Source organism: Tinamus guttatus, unplaced genomic scaffold (genome assembly GCF_059628265.1).
Source record: "Tinamus guttatus ecotype Peru unplaced genomic scaffold, ASM5962826v1 Tinamus_guttatus_pri_ptg000004l, whole genome shotgun sequence".
Taxonomy (NCBI): domain Eukaryota; kingdom Metazoa; phylum Chordata; class Aves; order Tinamiformes; family Tinamidae; genus Tinamus; species Tinamus guttatus.
Genome location: NW_028288538.1, coordinates 4,494,834 through 4,512,824, shown reverse-complemented (window position 1 = coordinate 4,512,824; position 17,991 = coordinate 4,494,834). Strand labels below are relative to the sequence as shown.

General features: G+C 51.5%; 1 protein-coding gene across 3 annotated transcripts; it reads left to right on the top strand.

Moving 5' to 3' along the window:
• The first annotated feature begins 7,121 nt into the window (after positions 1-7,121).
• Positions 7,122-17,478, top strand: NR2F2 (nuclear receptor subfamily 2 group F member 2). Of its 3 annotated transcripts, none has more exons than XM_088539638.1 (3): positions 7,122-7,361; positions 13,734-14,261; positions 17,182-17,478. In XM_088539638.1, the coding sequence occupies exons 1-3, from the start codon at positions 7,319-7,321 to the stop codon at positions 17,454-17,456; spliced, it is 846 nt and encodes a 281-aa protein (XP_088395764.1). In that variant the 5' UTR covers positions 7,122-7,318; the 3' UTR covers positions 17,457-17,478. The 3 variants fall into 3 exon arrangements, with proteins under 3 accessions (XP_088395764.1, XP_010217658.2, XP_010217657.2); XM_010219356.2 differs by lacking the exon at positions 7,122-7,361 and adding an exon at positions 11,688-12,325 and having other exon boundaries at positions 13,713-14,261; XM_010219355.2 differs by lacking the exon at positions 7,122-7,361 and adding an exon at positions 11,689-12,325.
• Positions 17,479-17,991: the final 513 nt, after the last annotated feature.

The following is a 17,991-nucleotide window of genomic DNA, read 5'->3' as shown; positions in this document are numbered from 1 at the left end:
CCATCTTTCTGTATTTTTAAATTACCTTGGAATAAATAAATAATGGTGCCTTTTTACAACTGGTGGCTTAGCATCAGAAGTAGGAATCTGAGATATTTAGACACATAATTTCAAACTTTCTAATTACTTCTGATTCTGCTAATTATTTTTGATAATGTGACTCAGGAGTCAAAAATAAAAGCTTTAAAGAGTTCATTGTTAGGGCTGTTGAATGGAAAAGGAATCGGATATAACACATCAAGTATTACTCGGGTTTAATTTTTTATTTATTTTCACTGACTTCTAAGTCATATTATTTCATAGAATGATGGCTACAATTTAATTCTATATTCAGAGCTTGTTAAATAGGGAAGGAGTTGAGACATTCAACTGGGATATTGTTTCCTAGCTCAATTAGTATCCAAAGAATCTGAAAGCAGAATAAATAAATCTGAAGATCATAGCTAAACAAACTTACCCAAAAGTACCCACCTCTCTCAGCAGCTCCTGTATTTCTGCCTTCTGACTGGGACAAAAAAAAGCAGTTCAGATGCACAGGTTAAGGCTGGCGCATGGCAACGTTTGTGGGAATTACAAAGAAACCTGTATTTCACTCAACAATTTCATTGCTTAAACATATAGTTTAGAAGCATCTTTTCCTTAAACATGCGGTTCAATGGCATTTTCTTCAAAGGAGCAATTCGACGTGTTAAAAGATTTAAGAACAAAGAATGTGCAGCAAAATGCAAATTTTTACAGTATTATACTGTGTATGCAATTATGTACGTAGGCAGATAGATATAATTTGAGAGTTATTAACTTTCAACATCAGTGATGTATCCTGAATCAATACAATGTAACTACCTATTAAAATATAAACCAGGTGTGTTAGCAGACAAATGCAGGCTGAGAAGCTTCTTCTAGATTTTTTTTTTTTTTTGGATTATAGCTCTACTGTGGATGAGAAGCTAAAGAGATTTCTGACGGTCCTAAAGATGGAGATTGCTTTCTTTCTTTCTTTTTTTTTCCATAATACCTGACGTTTCTAGAATGTTTCATTTCCCCCACATTGAAGGGAAAAAAAAATAAAGGAAATGTGAAGGGAATTAATTGTCCCACAGGATTCCGTATATTTAGGCACCTCTCAGTGTATGGGGAAGAAAAGTTCCCTTTCATTTCCCTTTTCCTTTGCACCAGGGGAGGGGAAGGCAATAGGAGGGAGCAGAAATCATTCCCAACCTGGCACCCCCGTTGCAGCTCCCACTATTGCAGCTCCTTTTCTCCATCCCCCGAGCACACACACACTTTAGATTAGCGCAGTTAACCCTGGCTCTGCGCTGGAGAGGGAAGGGTTAATGAAACCGAGCTCTTTACGACCTCCAGGGTCAGACTCTTCCTATCTGCAATCTAAGGAATTAGGTAAGGAGGTTATAAGATTATAGTGAAAGGAGTTATAGGCCCTCGTAGCCTCACACCTGAACATATTGGTCTAATCCACTGGGATTCTTAAAAATCGCTTCAGCTATGGAAAACTGTTAATTAGGCTGTGTCTATCCCGAGGTTTCCTGTTGCATTAGTGATCCAGCAGAGCTGCCTGAACTCTGCGGGCTGACATGAAATGCAGTTAATGTGCCTGGATTTTCCCTCTGCACAGCTCCCAACAGCAGCAGCCCCCGACTCCGGCAGAAAGAGGAGTTTGCACGAAACGCACCCCAAAATGAACAAAAGTCTTGGAGTTTTTTTTCCCCCATCCATCCCCTCGTCCTGAGTGACCAGCAGGCTATTTGCAGCTGTTTCTAACTTCACTGTTTGTTTACAGTAGCAAAATTAGCACTTGGAGGAGAAGTGAAAAGCTCTTTTCACATCAGTTTTCCTCGCCGGTCCCCAGTTTTAGCAAGTTTCCCTCCCTCCCAGCGAGCAGCATCATTTAAACGGCGGCTCAAACTTTTCCTGCGACTCAGCTCTCTGCGCTCACATCCCATTTGTGTTGAAGAAAAACACCCGCAGAGAAGGTAGCGTTTGGACACGGCCCAAAAATCAGGGATTCGGGACATAAATAGATAAATAAATAAATAAAATCCCCAGTTTCCTTAAGGAGACTGTTTTAGCCCTGCTTCTTGTGCCTTTTGGCTTTAGCACATTTGCGTGTCTCGGGAGAAGTTTTATTTCCTCTGCCCAGCGCCCTCCGTGGAGCCTCTTGCACCTGAGTCCCCCCCAGCAGCAACCACTCAGCCCCAAAATTTTTAAGCCCAGGCTGAACTTGGCCATTTTGTCATTTTCAGAAACGCCGCTTTTTGGTGCCACTTGTGGTCTCCCCCGGACGGCAGTAATCTGTAGATTACATACTACGAGGCTTGTCATTACATGGATAAAATGAGGCGGTTAAATGCTAAAATCCATTTTACTCACCACATTTGCTTGGGGAGGGAGTTGGGGCGGTAGGGGGGAAGAGAGGGGAGAACAACTTTGGACGAGGAGGATTTGAAAGCCTCGCATCAGAGGAGCATCTGCCCTCGCTGCTGACGCTGGAGCCCTCCCTGCCTGCTGGAAACTGGAGTCCCCTCAACTTGGTGTCAAAGCCGGGCGGCCGCTGCCTCCGGCCGTTCCTTCCCCTCACCCCCATGTCTTTTGTCCCCATTTTTTCGTAGTGTCTCGGGCATTGCTCTACAAGGGAGGGTAGATTTTCCCCTGCCTCTCCTGTATCTCCTGCGTAGCATTTCTACCCCCCTGCTCTCCCCCCGCGCCTGCCTCTTTCATGTGTCCTCCTGATTCCCCTCTAGCTGATGTGATTCTTTAGAAATGTGGGTCTGATCCCGTCCCTACCTTTGCCGGCTCTGATTAGATATTATTTTTTCATTGGCTCTGCTACAATGGGTTCCACCCTTTAATCTTTCGGTAGATTTTCCCCCTCCCGGTATAACCAAATCCATGAAATTCACAGCCTCTCTCTTTGACACGACTGGCTCGTCTAATCACTCCATATCGATTTCCCTAACTCTTTTCATCCAGCTCAAGACACATCTTAAAACACTCCAAGCCAGAGTGTGCTCTTTGCTTTATACACACTAATAAAATGATTTACCCTTCTCTCTCTGCTCTCCTCGCAGGAGAAAATCGTTCAAGTCCCGGCTATTTGTGTGTGATCAGTAAATATTTAGTGTGGCGACATCTTCAGCTCCTCTCCTGATCAATACGCAACCCAACAGGAGGTGGACTATTGTCCGGGAGTGACTTGCTGAGATCTCCTTTAGATGGAAGCTTTGCCCCCCATACAGTGTGCTAGGATTTATCCTCGAAGGTAACCCGTAAAGAGAGAAATAGAGCCTTTTAAAACGCCCGTTTCTAACCTGTTTACTTTGACATTAACCCACCCATGTGAGGAAAGGTTTGTTCTCCTCTCTCTCCCATCTCGCCCTGATGATCTAAAATACAGCTAGAAAAATGAATATCCAGCAAGGCGGTTGCTCTGCTTCCCTGCGCCTCTCGGTCCCCTATTCCCCGGCCCCTCGAGTTAAGCCTCGTCCTGTCTCTACGATGCAAAATCACGTTAAAAGGGGCGATTTCCGCGCGGCTCCCTTCGCAGCATCCCTGGGCAGCGGCCATGGGGCTGAACGAAAGTGCCCAGGACCTTGGGGCTACCTCCAACTTCTGCTGCTTGCCCTCGGAGCACCCTGAGCTCTGCCTGAAACAGCCTCAGACTGAGCCAGGACTGAAGGTTTTTTCCTTTTTTAAAAACTTTTTTTTTCCTGTTTGCTTGTTTGTGTGATTGTTCCTGGTGTTCTTTTATTTTTAACGACGTGGAAATTCCGCAGGAGAAAGAAACGGAGCGGGAGAAGAGCGGAACCGGGCGCCGCGGTTGCGCCCACGAGCGCGTCCCGGCGCGCGGGAGGTGCGGGGCGTGCGCGGGCGATGCTCTCCCCGAGCCCTCGGCTCCCTCCCGGCAAAGCTCCTGCTTCCAACAAGGATTTTCCCCGTGGGGGCAGCCCCCGGAGCCAGCGGCGGCTCCGTCCCGCGGAGCTGCGCGGCTGCGGAGCGCGGTGCCGGGCTGCACGGGGGCTGCGCGGGTGCGCAGCGGCTCTGCGCAGCCTGCGGATGCGCCCGGCTCTTCTCTGCATCGCCCGGGTGCGTTTTCGCCCACGGGCTGCTGCGTTTGCCCCTCGAGATGCGCGCTGCGCGCTCAGCGAGCGCGGGGCTCTGCGCTATAGATGCGCGGCCGTTATTCAAACCTATAGGCAGCTACGTCCACCTGTTAACTTTGTTTAGAAACCACTTTCCCTAATGGCTTTTCGCTAACTTATTCCGCCCGTTACTCGAGTACAGGAGGCAATGGAGAGGAAAAATCCATACGAAAACCTGCTTCAACCTCTCTTCCGGAGGACACTTTACACACCTTGCCTCGACCGGGCTCCTATAGAGCGCTTATCTCTAGAATATATCTTTATACTAATGCATACTTAATTGGTCTGTCTTGACTGTCCATATAAAACAATTTAATTAGGGTGCTTTCTGCTTTGGAAAGAAAGGGGAAAAAATCTGCCCAGCATTTATTGTATTTAGCACCAATACAGGCAGAAAATGTTGCACAAGTTTTTGGTTGAAAGAGCACCTATGTGTCCATTGAAGGGCGTTGATCCGAAAAGACAGAGAGGACAAGTAAAATCGATTTGAAGCGACCCTCTCTGTCCCTTTCACACCATTCAGACACTCCATTCCTTCTAAGACAAAGACCCAGCGCCTTGGGAATGCTGGCAAGGGGGGAAAAAAAAGGGAGGGAAAAAAAAAAAAAGCTTCAATCCTCCTAAGCAAAAGGGAAAGAGTTCTGAAATTCCTTCATATTGCTGTTATCCACTCCCCCCCGCCAAAAAAAAAAAAAAAAAAAAAAAAAGGGATAGGATCAAGTGATCCAAGTCCAGGATTTTCTTCAATTCGGCGCCTAACATTTGTGCAGCGAGGAATGTCCCCGGGAGGGAGGGGGTAATTACGGCTATTAGTGCGGCGAGCCCCGCGCAGCCCTGGTCACTCGTAGGCTTTTAGGGTTAAAATAGCCCTCACCTCTGACCCCTGCGGAGCGAAGTTGTAGCTATCGCGGCAAGTTGGGCCAAAGTTTCCCAACCTGGGGCTGTGCAAGCCCGGGAGGAGGGGGACACGGGCACTTCTGCCCGGAGTTGTTTTTGGTTTGGCTTGGAATTATGTTTAACTCGCATTTCGCTGCTCCTCTTTCCAGCTAATACCCTTCGGAAGGCTGTGGAGGTCTGGAAATGCCCCGTTCCCTCTACCTTTCCCTTTGCTCTTCACATTTCCGTGCAATGTGGCAGTTTGTTTCCACGCAGGAAACTGGTTATGGTGGAAGTGAATTGCTAGGGCACCCTGTCACCCATCGATCTCAAGAATAAACAGGATAGGGGCTCATCTCCCCCTGGCTTTAGGTTTTGCCCACCACCACCAGGAACCATCCAGCTTTCCAGAAAAAAAAATAAAATAAAAGAAGCATTTGGGAAAGAGGACAAAATCTCCCATTTGTCTCACGAACCTTCCCGACGCCTTCCTCGTTTACAGGCTGTTTTGGAGCGGGGCTGGGGTGTGGGGGGGACACTGAGGGAGGCTGCAACCCTCCCTCCGGCGACCATAAAAAATAATAAAATCCCTTCAGCCGGGCTCTGCCTCCGTCTCCGCGTACCGAGGAGGCTTCACAGGAGTGCGAACTTGCAGAGCCCGCATTGATGGTATTAACGAGCAGTTAAAAGATTTATCCCCGTGGCCGATCAATAGCGGCGGGGGGGCCCGGCCGGGCCGCCCTCCCCGCAGGCCGGGCCGCCCTCGCCGCCCGCCCGGCTCGGGGCGGCGAAGCCCCCATCGCAGTTTTCATTAGCCCAGTAAACACGCAATTAACATGCAGCGCTGCGGTTTAACTTAATTCCTGCGGCAAGGCAAGGGCGAGCGAGGGATGGAGCGGCCGGTTGGTGCCATTTGTCAAGGGTGACACGTTGCTCGCCGTAAGAGACAGGGCTCCCCAGCACCACCCCGAGACCCCCGCACTGCCACACGCACCACAAAAAGCAGCAGGAATCCATTAGGTGGGGTCTATCCTCCTGCCAAAGGCGGGATAACGTATCCCAGTTTTCCCCAAGCCCTCACTGTGGTCCCCTTGCCCCCCATCACCGAGGGAAGGGGCCGAAGAGCTGGTGTATCCCGTGAGCAAAGCATCGAGCCTCCTCATCGCCGTGTTTTCTTTTTAATAAACCACAAATAAACGTGCTTGCCATGCCTAAAAGTTGCCATGTTGGTGAAAGGGGGAGGGTGGGGGAAAAAAAAATGTCTCCAAGGGTTGTAATTAGCAACAAATGATTATTGCAACGGATTTTTGGTAATGGAAAAATGTGGAGTTCCTCTTCCTAGCCGGGATCTCGGGGGCAGAGCGAGAGAGAGGGGGAGAGAGAGGGAGAGAAGGAGAGGGAAGAGATCGCTCATTAGCTCGGATCCCTTCCCCACCCGCTGCAGCGGGTGCCTGCGTTCCCCGCCGACCCTACACAGGACACTATATATTTTTTCCCCTTCGGTGCATGTGTTGATATTCAGCCTGTAGTTGTTCGCGGTTGGTTTTTCTTTCTTTCTTTTTTTTTTTCTTTTCCTCCCTGCTGGGAAAAGGGGGGAAGCAAGAGGGAGGGGGGTTCACATCCATCCTACCCCCACAATCATTAAATTAGCTTTTTCCTCCCTTATTGCCTTATTATTATTTTTTCCTCTCCCCAATTGGAAGGGTGGGTTGTGGTGTTTTTTTTCCCCCCCAAGTCTCCCCTTCCCAGCTCCAAACAAGGTGTAGCGAGACGCTCTTCCTTCTAAGGAATGAAATGAGAGACAAGGATCACTCAAAGAGCCATCTCCTACCTTGGGCTGGGGGATTTTTTCTTAAAGGCGAGGCGCACATTCCTCACCAGCTCTGTGCAGCCCCCCCGAAATCCTGCCCGTGTAAAGTTAGAGTGTGTTGAGTGAGGGTGGTTTTTTTTTTTTTTTTTTTTCCTCCCTCTCTCCCAGGGCTGATCGCTAATAACACATCGAAAGCACTTCCCTTTAGCTTGTGGGAAATCTATTCCCTTCACCTTGCCTCCTTTTCTCCCCCCCTCCACCCCCCCATCCCGAAGGCTGTAACTTTACTTTTTTTTTTTTTTTTTTTTTTATCAGTTTGCACAATCGCTTAGATAAACACCAAGAAGGAGACTTCTCTTTAATTACCCAACGCACATCTTTCTGGGGGGCAAAACAGCGGTTTGATTATATATATATATTTTTTGTTGTTTGTTTGTTTCACCTGCCAAACTAAAGGAGAGGTAGAAAAAGGAAGATGCAAGCGATTTGGGACCTTGAACAAGGCAAATATGGTTTTGGTATGTTTACTCTTAAGTTTTTTTTCCTTCTTCTTTGACACTTTTATTATTTTTTTCCGGGCAATGTGTTGTGATTCTCGTGTTTCTCTTTTTAAGGAAAACCAAAAAATCCACCAAAAAAAAAAAAAGCGAACGTTCGCCGTGGCGCGTCTTAAGCGATCGTTTCTAAGGTTACGTGGGTTGCTCTAAGGAGGGGAAGAGGGGAAGCGGGGAGGGGGGAACGGGGGGGGCACGGGGAGCCCCGGGTGTCTGTGACTGCGGCACCGCCAGCCCGCGAAGTCCTTTCGGTGAAATAAAGCAAAGGGGCAAAGAAAGAAGCGAGGGGACGGAGCGGGCTGCGGGGCAGAGCAGCCCCGGCCCCGCTCCGAGGAGCTGCCGCGGGCGGCGTTGGCTGCCGGGGAAGGAGGAAAAAAAAAAAAAGGAAAAAAAAAAAAGGGGGGGGGGGGTCGTTGGGGAAGGGATCGCGCGGAGACCCCCTCTCGTGTGTGTCTGTCCCCCCAGCTCGTCCCTTCTTCCCTGCGCTCCCTTCCGCGGCTAAGCGAGTACAATGGAGAGAAGCTGGAATATACTCACCCTGCGGAGGTGGGGTTGGCACTCCGGCTCCGAGGCAATTGCTTATCCTTTTATTATTATCATTGCCATTAGCGGGATTAATATTGTTATTGCGAGAGGCGTCGTTCGGAGTTTCAGCGGCAAGAAATTAAAAAAAAAAAAAAAAAGTGTTTTGCTCTGGCAGCAGCATGCGAGGCGCAGGTCCTCATTTTATGTAAAAAAATCACAGAAAAGGATCCCCCCCTCTCTCTTTACTGCTATTCTTTAAAAATACCTATTCGGCACAGGGCTCGCGGAAAGCCTGGTGCAGAAACCTTGCAGTCCGGTCTAGGAGTGCCCGCGCCAATTAATTTTAAATCCTTAGGAATTAATCAGATTAAAATGTACAGAAGTTTCATTCTCGAATGCATACGTGAGCCAAAAGTCGTTTCCCTTTAAGAGATCCTTTTCTTTTAAAGTTGAATTTTAGGCAGATAAGAGACTTACACTAGGGGGCAGACAGATACTGTACTTGCTCCAATCTTAAGCAATTTTTTTCTTCCCTCTCTCCCAGCATATGCTCTGATTTAGCACTGTAAATTTTTCAGAGGACCCAACTCTGACAGCCCCTGGTGATTTTCAAAGTACCACAAGCCAGTGGTTAAAAATTGCATTGACTTGGAAGTTCAGAGGCACACAATAGGAGCCACTTTCCCTATTCATGGAACTTCAGTGTGGTGGAAGAGAAAAACACACACATACTACATTGAGGGAGAAGAGGAATTCATTGAATTCTGTTAGACGTAACTGCTTTCCACTGAGTTCAGAGCGAAACTCGGTATTTGTTCGATGCTGTATTCATATTGCGATTTAATCTAGGAAGAATTAGGGGGCTGTTAGGCAGCTTTCTGCCAGGAAAGCAGCTTCCCTTTCCTTCCTCCGATTTTTTTAATCCTAAAGATTTACACCGGCTCTACCCCAAACTCTATTTTAGCAAAATAAATCCTTCCACTCCCTCTCATTAAAATAAATTTCCATCTGCAGTAAAATGGCAGGAGGGATGCGTTTCTCTCCGGGCAGCCTGACTTTGGAAGCAGAGCGGTGCCACGGTGGCTGGGCTCGGGCAAGGACACGGGAGCGTCTCCCCCTTCGTGGCGAGTTCAGATACTGTGAAGCGAAATTTAGCTCCAGCTCCTTTGTTATTATTATTATTATCTTTACCTTCACCTGCTCTGCCTCGACCCACTCGTGTTTTGAAATAAATAGCCAAGCTAATGGTGCTAATGGGTAGTTGTCTCGCTGCGTCCCTCGCGGAGCAAATAGTTAATCTGGGGCACTCTTCATTAATGCTCGAGCAACCAGCGCATACGGTGGCTTTTAAGCGTGTACCAGTGGCTTTCAATTTTTACCAGCACAAGGTTCAAACTATTAATATCGTAGGCACTGTTCAAAGCGCTTTCTCCTCTGCTTTCGGCGTTTGTGGCCAAGGTGCTCGTGCTTTCCATACGGCGGACGGGTGCTGTTTACGTTGTCAGATTTGAGGCAAGAAAGCCTTTTTTTTTTTGGTCAACCCCCAGGAAACTCAACATCAGCAGCGACCCGAGGCTCGGCTGCGCTTTCATCCCCCTCGCGTGACCTGTTCTTTTTTTTGGGGGTCTTTTTTTTTTTTTTTTGAAAAAAGAAATTGCAAAGCCTAAGACAGAGAGGGAACCCTGTGCCCCCGTCCCTCCTGGTCCTGGTTGAAAAGGGGAGGAAAAGGTTATTTTCTGCCCTTTCGGGGAGGTGGAAGGCGCAGCCGCCGCTCGTCCCCTCGCTCGTGAGCAGCCCCGTGTCAAGCGCGGGCGCCTATTTTGCCGCTGCGACTTTCCCCGTCTCCGCGCACCTGCCCGGGGTCACGGCGGCGCTCTGGGCGCGGGGGGCCGCGGTGGCCGGCGGAGCGGCGCGGGGCTGCGCGCTGCCCTCTTCACCTGTCCGCGGCCGAGGTGGCCGCGAGCGGGGCCGCGAGCAGCAGCTCGGGGCAGCGGGGGAATAAAGTTGAAGGGCGAAGCGCTGCGCGGCGCGCGGGGGGCGGAGGGCGGCGGCGGGAGGTGCCGGGCGGCCCCGGGGCTCGCCTGAGGCGCGGGGCGCTGAGGCGCGGCCAGGCCGCGGCCGCCCGCAACGGTCGCCCCCAACGGTCGCCCAGGTGAGGCGCCCCCCCCCCCAACGCCGAGTTCGGGGCGGGAAGGGCCAAAAAATTTTTTTAAAAAAGGAGAGGAAATAACGAGGGGAAGCGGCAGGGAGCGGCGCGGAGGCGGCGGCGGGGCAGAGGGACGGGGGTGGCGCCCCCCCCGCCGCCTCAGCGCGCGGGGCGGCGCGGCCTCCAGGACCGCGCGGGCGGCGGCGGCGGCCATTGAGCAGGCCGCGCGCCCGGGCGTGCGCGGCCCAATGAGCGCCGAGGGGCGGCGCGCGCGCGCCCGGGCCACTCAGGCGCCGCCGCTCAGCCCCCTTATAAGGCGAGCGGTCGCCATGGCGACGTGCGCCAAGTTGCAGCAGTTCGTGTCAAAGTTCACTCCGCCGAGCGCGCGGGGCGAGCGGCTGCCGGCGGGGCGCGCGCGCGCCGCCCCCCCGCCCCCTTCCTCCCTCCTCCTCCTCCTCCTCCACGGCCGCGCGCGCCGCTGCCCCGCGCGTTCCGGGGGACGCTGGCGGCGTGGGGGGGGGGGGGGGGGGGGCGCTCTCACTGTGGTGATTCCCCCCCCCCTCCCCGCGCGCTGCGCTCTGATCCTGCCCGCTGCCTCCTCCTCCTCATCCCTCCTCCCGCTCCCCCTTCTTTTATCATCCCGGCCGGCTGGGCGCTGCGCTGGCGAGTTGACTCCTTCCCTCCCTCCTTCCCTCCCTCCCTCCTTCCCTCCCTCCCTCCCCCCGCGGCCCCCTCCCCCCCGCCCGCCCCGCGCGCCGTGAGCACCGGCGGCGCGGAGGCGCGAGCCCACTTGCGAGGCGGCACAAGCAGCATAAGGCAGCGCGCGGCGGCGGCGGCGGCAGCGGCGGCGGCGGCACCCGAGCGGCGGCAGCGGCGGCGGCGGCGGCGGGAGCAGCGCAGCCCGGCAGCGAGCGGCGACCCCCGGAAGGCTGCGGAGGAGCCAGAGGAGCGGGGCCACGCGCGGCGCTCGGCCCCCTCCGCCAGCGCGCTTTTAGGGCAGAAAAGGAAAAAAAAAGAATTATTATTATTAATAATATTATTAATAATAATAGTGCTCCTGCTACTACCGGCGGCGGAAAGGAAGAATTGAAGCGAGAGAAGGAGGGAGGAGAGACAGAGAGAGCGGAGGAGGAGAAAAAAAAAAAAAGAAGGAGAGAGGAGGAGGAGGAAAAAAAAAAACCCGGCAACAACAACAACAAGAAGAAAAAAAAAAGCCAAGGGAGAAGCGCACCAAAAACAAAGCGACCGCGGTTGATGTGGCCGCCGCGAGCTGGACTTCCCCGAAGTGCGGCGCGAGCGGCGCGGCGCCCGGCGGCCCTGAGCGCCTCGGCGTCCTCCCCCGCATGGCTTTCCTGAATGGCTGACGGCGAGCTGCCCTGGAGCTGGCCCCCCGACGCCCGCCTCGCCCGCCGCGACTCCGCGCCCGCCGCCCGGCGCTGAGGGGCAGCCCCGGCCGCAGCGCCGCTCCGCGCTTTTTTTTTTTTTTTTTTTTTTTCCCCCCTTTTTCTTCCCCCCTGCCCGCCCCCGCGCCCCCTCCCCCTGCAACTCCGCGCCCGCGGAGACCCGGCCGCCGCGACCCCCCCCTCCCTCCTCCTCCTCCTCTTTCCTCCTTCCTCTCCGAGACGACGAGGCAAAACTGCAAAAAAAAAAAAAAAAAAAAACAAATCACACGGCGGGAAATATATATATTAAAACAAACAAAACAAAAGCAAACACAATAACTAACGGCAAAGCTGCTCCGCACCGCCGAGCCCGGCAAACTTGGCGCATCCGAGGGGGAGCAGGAAGTTTGCGCGACGCGGTCCCCTAGATATGGCAATGGTAGTCGGCGCGTGGCGAGACCCCCAGGACGAGGTGGCCGGAACCCCCGCCGGGCCCGGCGCGGCCGGGGCGGCGCCGCCGGGCCAGGGGCCACCGGCCGGGGCGCCGCACACGCCGCAGCCGCCGGGCCCCGGCGGCGCCGCGAGCGCGGCCGCGCAACCCGCAGCCCCCGGGCAGCCGGGCCAGGGCGACAAGCAGCAGCAGCAGCAGCAGCAGCAGCACATCGAGTGCGTGGTGTGCGGCGACAAGTCGAGCGGCAAGCACTACGGCCAGTTTACCTGCGAGGGGTGCAAGAGTTTCTTCAAGCGCAGCGTCAGGAGGAATCTCAGCTACACTTGTCGTGCCAACAGGAACTGTCCCATTGACCAGCACCACCGCAATCAGTGTCAGTACTGCCGCCTCAAAAAATGCCTCAAAGTTGGCATGAGACGGGAAGGTATTGGGATTTCATTTGTTTTCCAATTCTCATTCACTTTTTTTTTTTTAATTATTGTGACTGTTGTGATTTCGAACCCCCCTTCCCCGAACCCAGCTTCCCCCCTCCCTCCTCTCCCTTTCGCCCCCTCCCCGAATAAACCGAGAAAGTTTCCGCGGCTGCGGGGAGCGCTGCGGAGGGTGGCTGGGGAGGGCAGCAGGGCAGGGGCTCCCGCATGCTCCGCTCCCCCCGCTCTTCTAATTGACTCGTGTTTGTTTTGATTCCGCTGGTGGAGCTGGAAGTGGATTTTTAGTTTCATGCCGCTTTGTAGGGACATGACGGTTCTGACGCGCGCTGACTTCTGTTATTATTACTATTATTATTATCACTATTATTATTTTTAATACTCTCCCTCCTCCTTCTCCCTGCATGTGCAGCCTGACCCCCGCGCCTGCAGCAGCTCTGTGCCTGTACGCACAGACAGACACGCACATATAGATATAGCGAGAGATATAGATAGATAGATTTCCACCAAGCCTCAGACTGCTATTTTACACAGGCGGTTCAAATTACTCTTACAATGGGGCTCAGCCTGACGAGGCTCCACAGCTCTGCTTCCCAGCCGGAGTGTACTCCTTAAAAAAATAATAATGTATATTTTATAGGTATTTATATATATGTATGCATGCATAGGCGTATGTGTATATATATATATGGGTGCATGTGTATGTGCGTGCATATAAATCGCAGCGCGCCCGCGGCCCTTCCGCCTCCCTGCCTGGAGCCGCGGGGCAGAGCGGAGCGAGGCCGCGGCAGGGACCGGAGGCGGGAGCAGGGCCGGGCCGGGCCGGGCCGGGCCCGGCTCCTCTTTGTGCGGCCGGAGCGGCGCCAGCGCCGCTGTCAGCGGCGGCCCCGAGGCCAGGCCTGGCCTGGAGCTGCCTGCGGGGCCGACTCGGCGAGGAGGGGGAGAGTATCACGGCTGGGGCCGCCTCGCCTCTCTGTTATTTGTTTTTATTTCCAAAAAAGGGGGAGAACCCCCCCCCCCGTGCGCGCTAGCAGCGAGGCGAGCGGGACGGGGCTGGGAACCGAACTGTTTCCTCCTGCCCATCGCGCTGCTCCGGCCTCAACACAGCACGCCGTGCTGTCGCTGTGGGCATTTTATTATTACTATTATTATTATTATTATTTTAGCTGTAATGGAGGGAGTAAAACAAAACCAAAAACGAACCCAGCCGGGCGCACAAAGCCGAGGCCGGCGGAGGAGGCAGCGGCCGGGAAGGCGGATGCGGCGGCACCGAGCGCGGCGGCGGCTCCGGGCCCCGCTGCGGCCCCGGGCTGGCCCGGCGGAGCCGCACGGAGCCGCCGCGGCCCAGGAGCCCCGTAGTAATTCAGATATTAATAGCTGTAGTTTCTTCTTTATTCACTGCAGCGGTCCAGAGGGGCAGAATGCCACCCACACAGCCAACTCACGGGCAGTTCGCCTTGACAAACGGGGACCCTCTCAACTGCCATTCCTACCTATCCGGATATATCTCCCTTCTTCTGAGAGCAGAGCCCTACCCCACCTCCCGCTTTGGCAGCCAGTGCATGCAACCCAACAACATCATGGGCATCGAGAACATTTGCGAACTGGCGGCTCGGATGCTCTTCAGCGCCGTGGAGTGGGCCAGGAATATCCCCTTCTTCCCAGACCTGCAGATCACAGACCAGGTGGCCCTGCTCAGGCTGACCTGGAGCGAGTTGTTTGTGCTCAACGCTGCCCAGTGCTCCATGCCCCTCCACGTCGCCCCGCTCCTGGCGGCCGCCGGTCTTCACGCGTCGCCCATGTCCGCCGACCGAGTGGTCGCCTTTATGGACCACATACGAATCTTCCAAGAGCAGGTCGAAAAACTGAAAGCCTTGCACGTCGACTCCGCAGAGTATAGTTGTTTAAAGGCCATAGTCCTCTTCACCTCAGGTAGGCAGCCTTTCTTTGCTCTTATGCCCCCCCTTTCCCACCCCAAAATAAGCACCCCCACCCCCCGTCCCTGGTCCCCTGTGCAGCCTCCCCGCAGGGCCCTGGCCGCGCATCCCGGCGAGGGCAGCCGGGGCTCCAGGCCAGCCCGCGCCTCGCTCCATCATCCTCCTCCTCCTCCTTCCCCGCCCCGAGGAGCAGGATTTTATTGAAGCACCGCAGCTCGAGGCCTCTAATGACACCCGTCCGAGCAGCAGCGCAGTCGGGGCGCCGGGGGTGAATGCTGGGCGTCCTGGCAGCAAAAACACTTTAGAAAAGAAAAATAAAATTAAAAATCAGATTTTTTTAAATGGGCAGACAGGAAGGGATATATATATATAAAAATGCAGGATTAAAAAATATATATTTTGAAAAGAGTTAAACGTGCAGAGCTGCGTTTAAAATACGCTCCCTGCCATCTCGTAAAATAAAATAAATCAACTTCCCCAAAGAGCTGCCTCTGATTCAAACAGGACGTGGCAGCGAGCAGCTCCGTGTCCCCGGCCCTCAGGGGGGAAAGTTTCCATTTTGCACCCAGCAGCAACTGGCCAAGCCCGGGGCAAGCAGCGGGTGCGGAGCAGAGAGGGCGAGTAGAGAGGGGCGAGGGGGCTGCGGCTGCCACGACCCCGTGCCCAGGGAAAGAGCTCGAGGTGATTCCTAGAGAATCCAAGGGGAAGGGAAGGAGGGGGGGGTGGTTTATGTGTCAACTTTTGCTGCCTTGAAATAGTGCATGAGTTATAAAGCAATAATTGAGCGCGTTGTGAAATCTAATTAGCTTGCACTAGGGTTTAACCTGAGTGAGTAATAAACCTGATATTAACTCTGGAGGCTAAATATTTTTTTCCCTTGGAAAAAAAAAAAGAAAAGAAAAAAAAAGAAACCTTGCTTGCTAATTTGTGCAGTGCGTTATCTCTGATTGCGAACTTTAAGGTTGCATCGGCAACACACTGTGCTGGAGCCCTGCAAGTTTGGAGATTAACTTTAAATACATATATATTTATTCTGTAGCCCATTTGAAAGCTTGGGAAAGTGGCCACGCGATAAACATATGAATGGAAGCAGGACCTGTAAAATAATTACTCATCGGAGTTTTTTAAAGTCTGATATCAGGAAACAGGAAAAAAATGTAGTTTATGTGGGAAAAGAAGGGCTCACAATCCACTCCTTGTTGCGTTAAAGGGGGTCTGGGGAACGAAGTCATTTTCTGGACTTTGTCCAGGTTCTGGGTCGTGACCTAAACTTCCTTTTATATATTATTGCTCTACACATAAAAAACTTCTTCCCCCACCCCCCCCCTTCCCAAAATTACTTGTGCTTCAGCCCTAAGGTGATCAATTAGGAGGGCGCATCTTGCTGGAGGGGGCACTGGGAGCCGAGCGGGACCGTGGGGTGCTCATTCCATTTTCCGCCCTTTTTCCAGGACGTGTTTTCCTCTCCCTTGCTCAAGTGCTCAGCTAGGATCGCCCCACACACATTCATCCCCAGCCCCTGGCCCGAATCCTCCCCCACTTAGGGGGATATGGAGGAGCCTGGCACAAGCCTCGCCCCCCCCCCCCCCCAAAAAAAAAATCACGTCTTTTTTTTTTTTTTCTTTTTTTTTCTCCCCTCTTTTTTGGAGCCTTCTGAGAAAACAATCCTCCGATCCTGTCGTAACCGCTTAATTTATTGCTATTTTTCAAAATGTGAGGCCTGGCGTGCAAATTGCCTCCCAACTAGATAAATGTTTCTTGCTCTCTGCTTCGGAGGCGATAGCCACATGCAAAACGTATATATATATGTATATATATATATATACATATACACACACGTATATACATGCATATACCTCTGTAGGGTTATGCATGCAGCTGCTGCAGCACCCCAATAAGAGCCACTGATGTAAAGCAGACCCACATAGATGCATATAGCGTTTGCTGCTGCCTCTTTTAAAAGGGGGGGATCTGGATTCTAATGACTCGGAGAATATGCATGTGTTAGCCCTGTGCCTAGGAAAGCCACAGGGAGGTCAGGTCACAACCTGTGCTCTTTCAGCACAGACGTCTCTGATTTAAAGGGAACTTATTGTATTTTAGCGTATCAGGAAAAAAAAAAATGTCCAGACCCTATCAAACCTATCAGGGAGTTTTCTTCTTGTAAGGGCCTTTAGGTTTAAAAAGAAGAAGAGGGAAAAAAAAAAAAAGAGGGGGGAGTGAAGGGGGGGGGGAAGAAAGAAAGAGAAAAGAAAAGAGGGGGGAAAAGAAACAGCTCAAATGAACAGAGAGATCACAGTTTGCATGGCTGCCTCTGAATAGGCTAAACTGACAAGATCAGTTTTAAAGGGCCACTTAAATCAGTTTCAAAGACTGAAGAAAAACCCGTTGTCTTCTTTGGGGGAGAATCTGTTGCTGGAGCCAGGGCGCCATTATCTTTGGCTGGGCCAGTTTTATCATTATTATTATTATTATTATTATTTCTGCCACTGTTGTTAGTATTCCTTCTCAGCACATGGGCAGGCTCTGCGCACTTAATTTCCAAGTGGGAGTGTTAGAGTGGCTTCCTATCCCCCTTTCCACTCAAGCCTTCCCTCCTCCCGCCAGCCTTTCCCCCTAAAAATACGGATATACCAAATTATGCCTGGACAGCACCACGTTGCCAACCCCCGAGGTCCAAAGTGCACTTAGAAACCTCCAATCTTGGAGCTGTGCTCAATCCTAAAGGAGAAGAGAGAAATGCAAACACAAACACTGTCCCTTTTGGTCAAAACCTACCTAAATTCCCGCGGGCAAGGTGATGGTGCACGATTACACTTAATTCTAGCAATAAAAAAAATCAAATTAAAAAAAATAATCTGATGATTGTTTTCTTTTTTCTTTTCTTTCTTTTTTTTTAATACACTTTCTTCTAGATGCCTGTGGTCTCTCTGATGTAGCCCATGTTGAAAGTTTACAGGAGAAGTCACAGTGTGCTTTGGAAGAGTATGTTAGGAGCCAGTATCCCAACCAGCCAACACGATTCGGGAAGCTATTACTACGTCTCCCCTCCCTTCGCACTGTCTCCTCTTCTGTCATAGAGCAATTGTTTTTCGTCCGTTTGGTAGGTAAAACCCCCATAGAAACCCTAATCAGGGATATGTTACTGTCTGGCAGCAGTTTTAACTGGCCTTATATGTCCATTCAATAAAATATTGGAGAGAGAAAAAAAATAAAAATAACTGAGAAGGGAGATGAAAGAGAGTGAAAGGAAAGCAAATGACGTTTGGGTTCTGGTTGTTTCTTAAATTTCCTTCTGCTAAGAAAGGATGTAAAAGGATGTTACAAGTTTGCTAAGAGAAGACAGGAAAAAAATAATGGACTGTGAATTAAAAAAAGAGAGAGAGAGAGAGACTGTCAAATGAACTTTTACAGAATGCATTAAAAACTCCCGTGTCGTTCAGAAAAAAAAAAGAAAAAAGAAAAAACTTGCTACTTATCATTCTTTTTTTTTGTAAAAAAATAAAGAAAGAAAAAAGAAAGAAAGAAAGAAAAAAGAGAAGGAAGAAGAAAAGAAACGAGGGTAGGTTTTTTCTTTTTTTTCTTTTTTCTTCCTTTTTTCTCTTTTGGGGTAAACTTTTTAAAAAAATCTCGCTTAAAGTGCATTTAAAGGAAATTTGGAGAAAATTAGCAGAATGGAAGAAAGTAAGTCTTTTTTTTCCAAATTATTAATTGTCCTATGTGTC

Excerpts from the sequence above, each read along its gene's own strand:
- NR2F2 (XM_010219356.2), top strand. The coding sequence starts at position 11,881 with ATGGCAATGGTAGTCGGCGCGTGGCGAGACCCCCAGGACGAGGTGGCC. Across the intron at positions 12,326-13,712 it reads AGTTGGCATGAGACGGGAAG|TTTCTTCTTTATTCACTGCA; the intron begins GTATTGGGATTT and ends TAATAGCTGTAG. Across the intron at positions 14,262-17,181 it reads CATAGTCCTCTTCACCTCAG|ATGCCTGTGGTCTCTCTGAT; the intron begins GTAGGCAGCCTT and ends ACTTTCTTCTAG.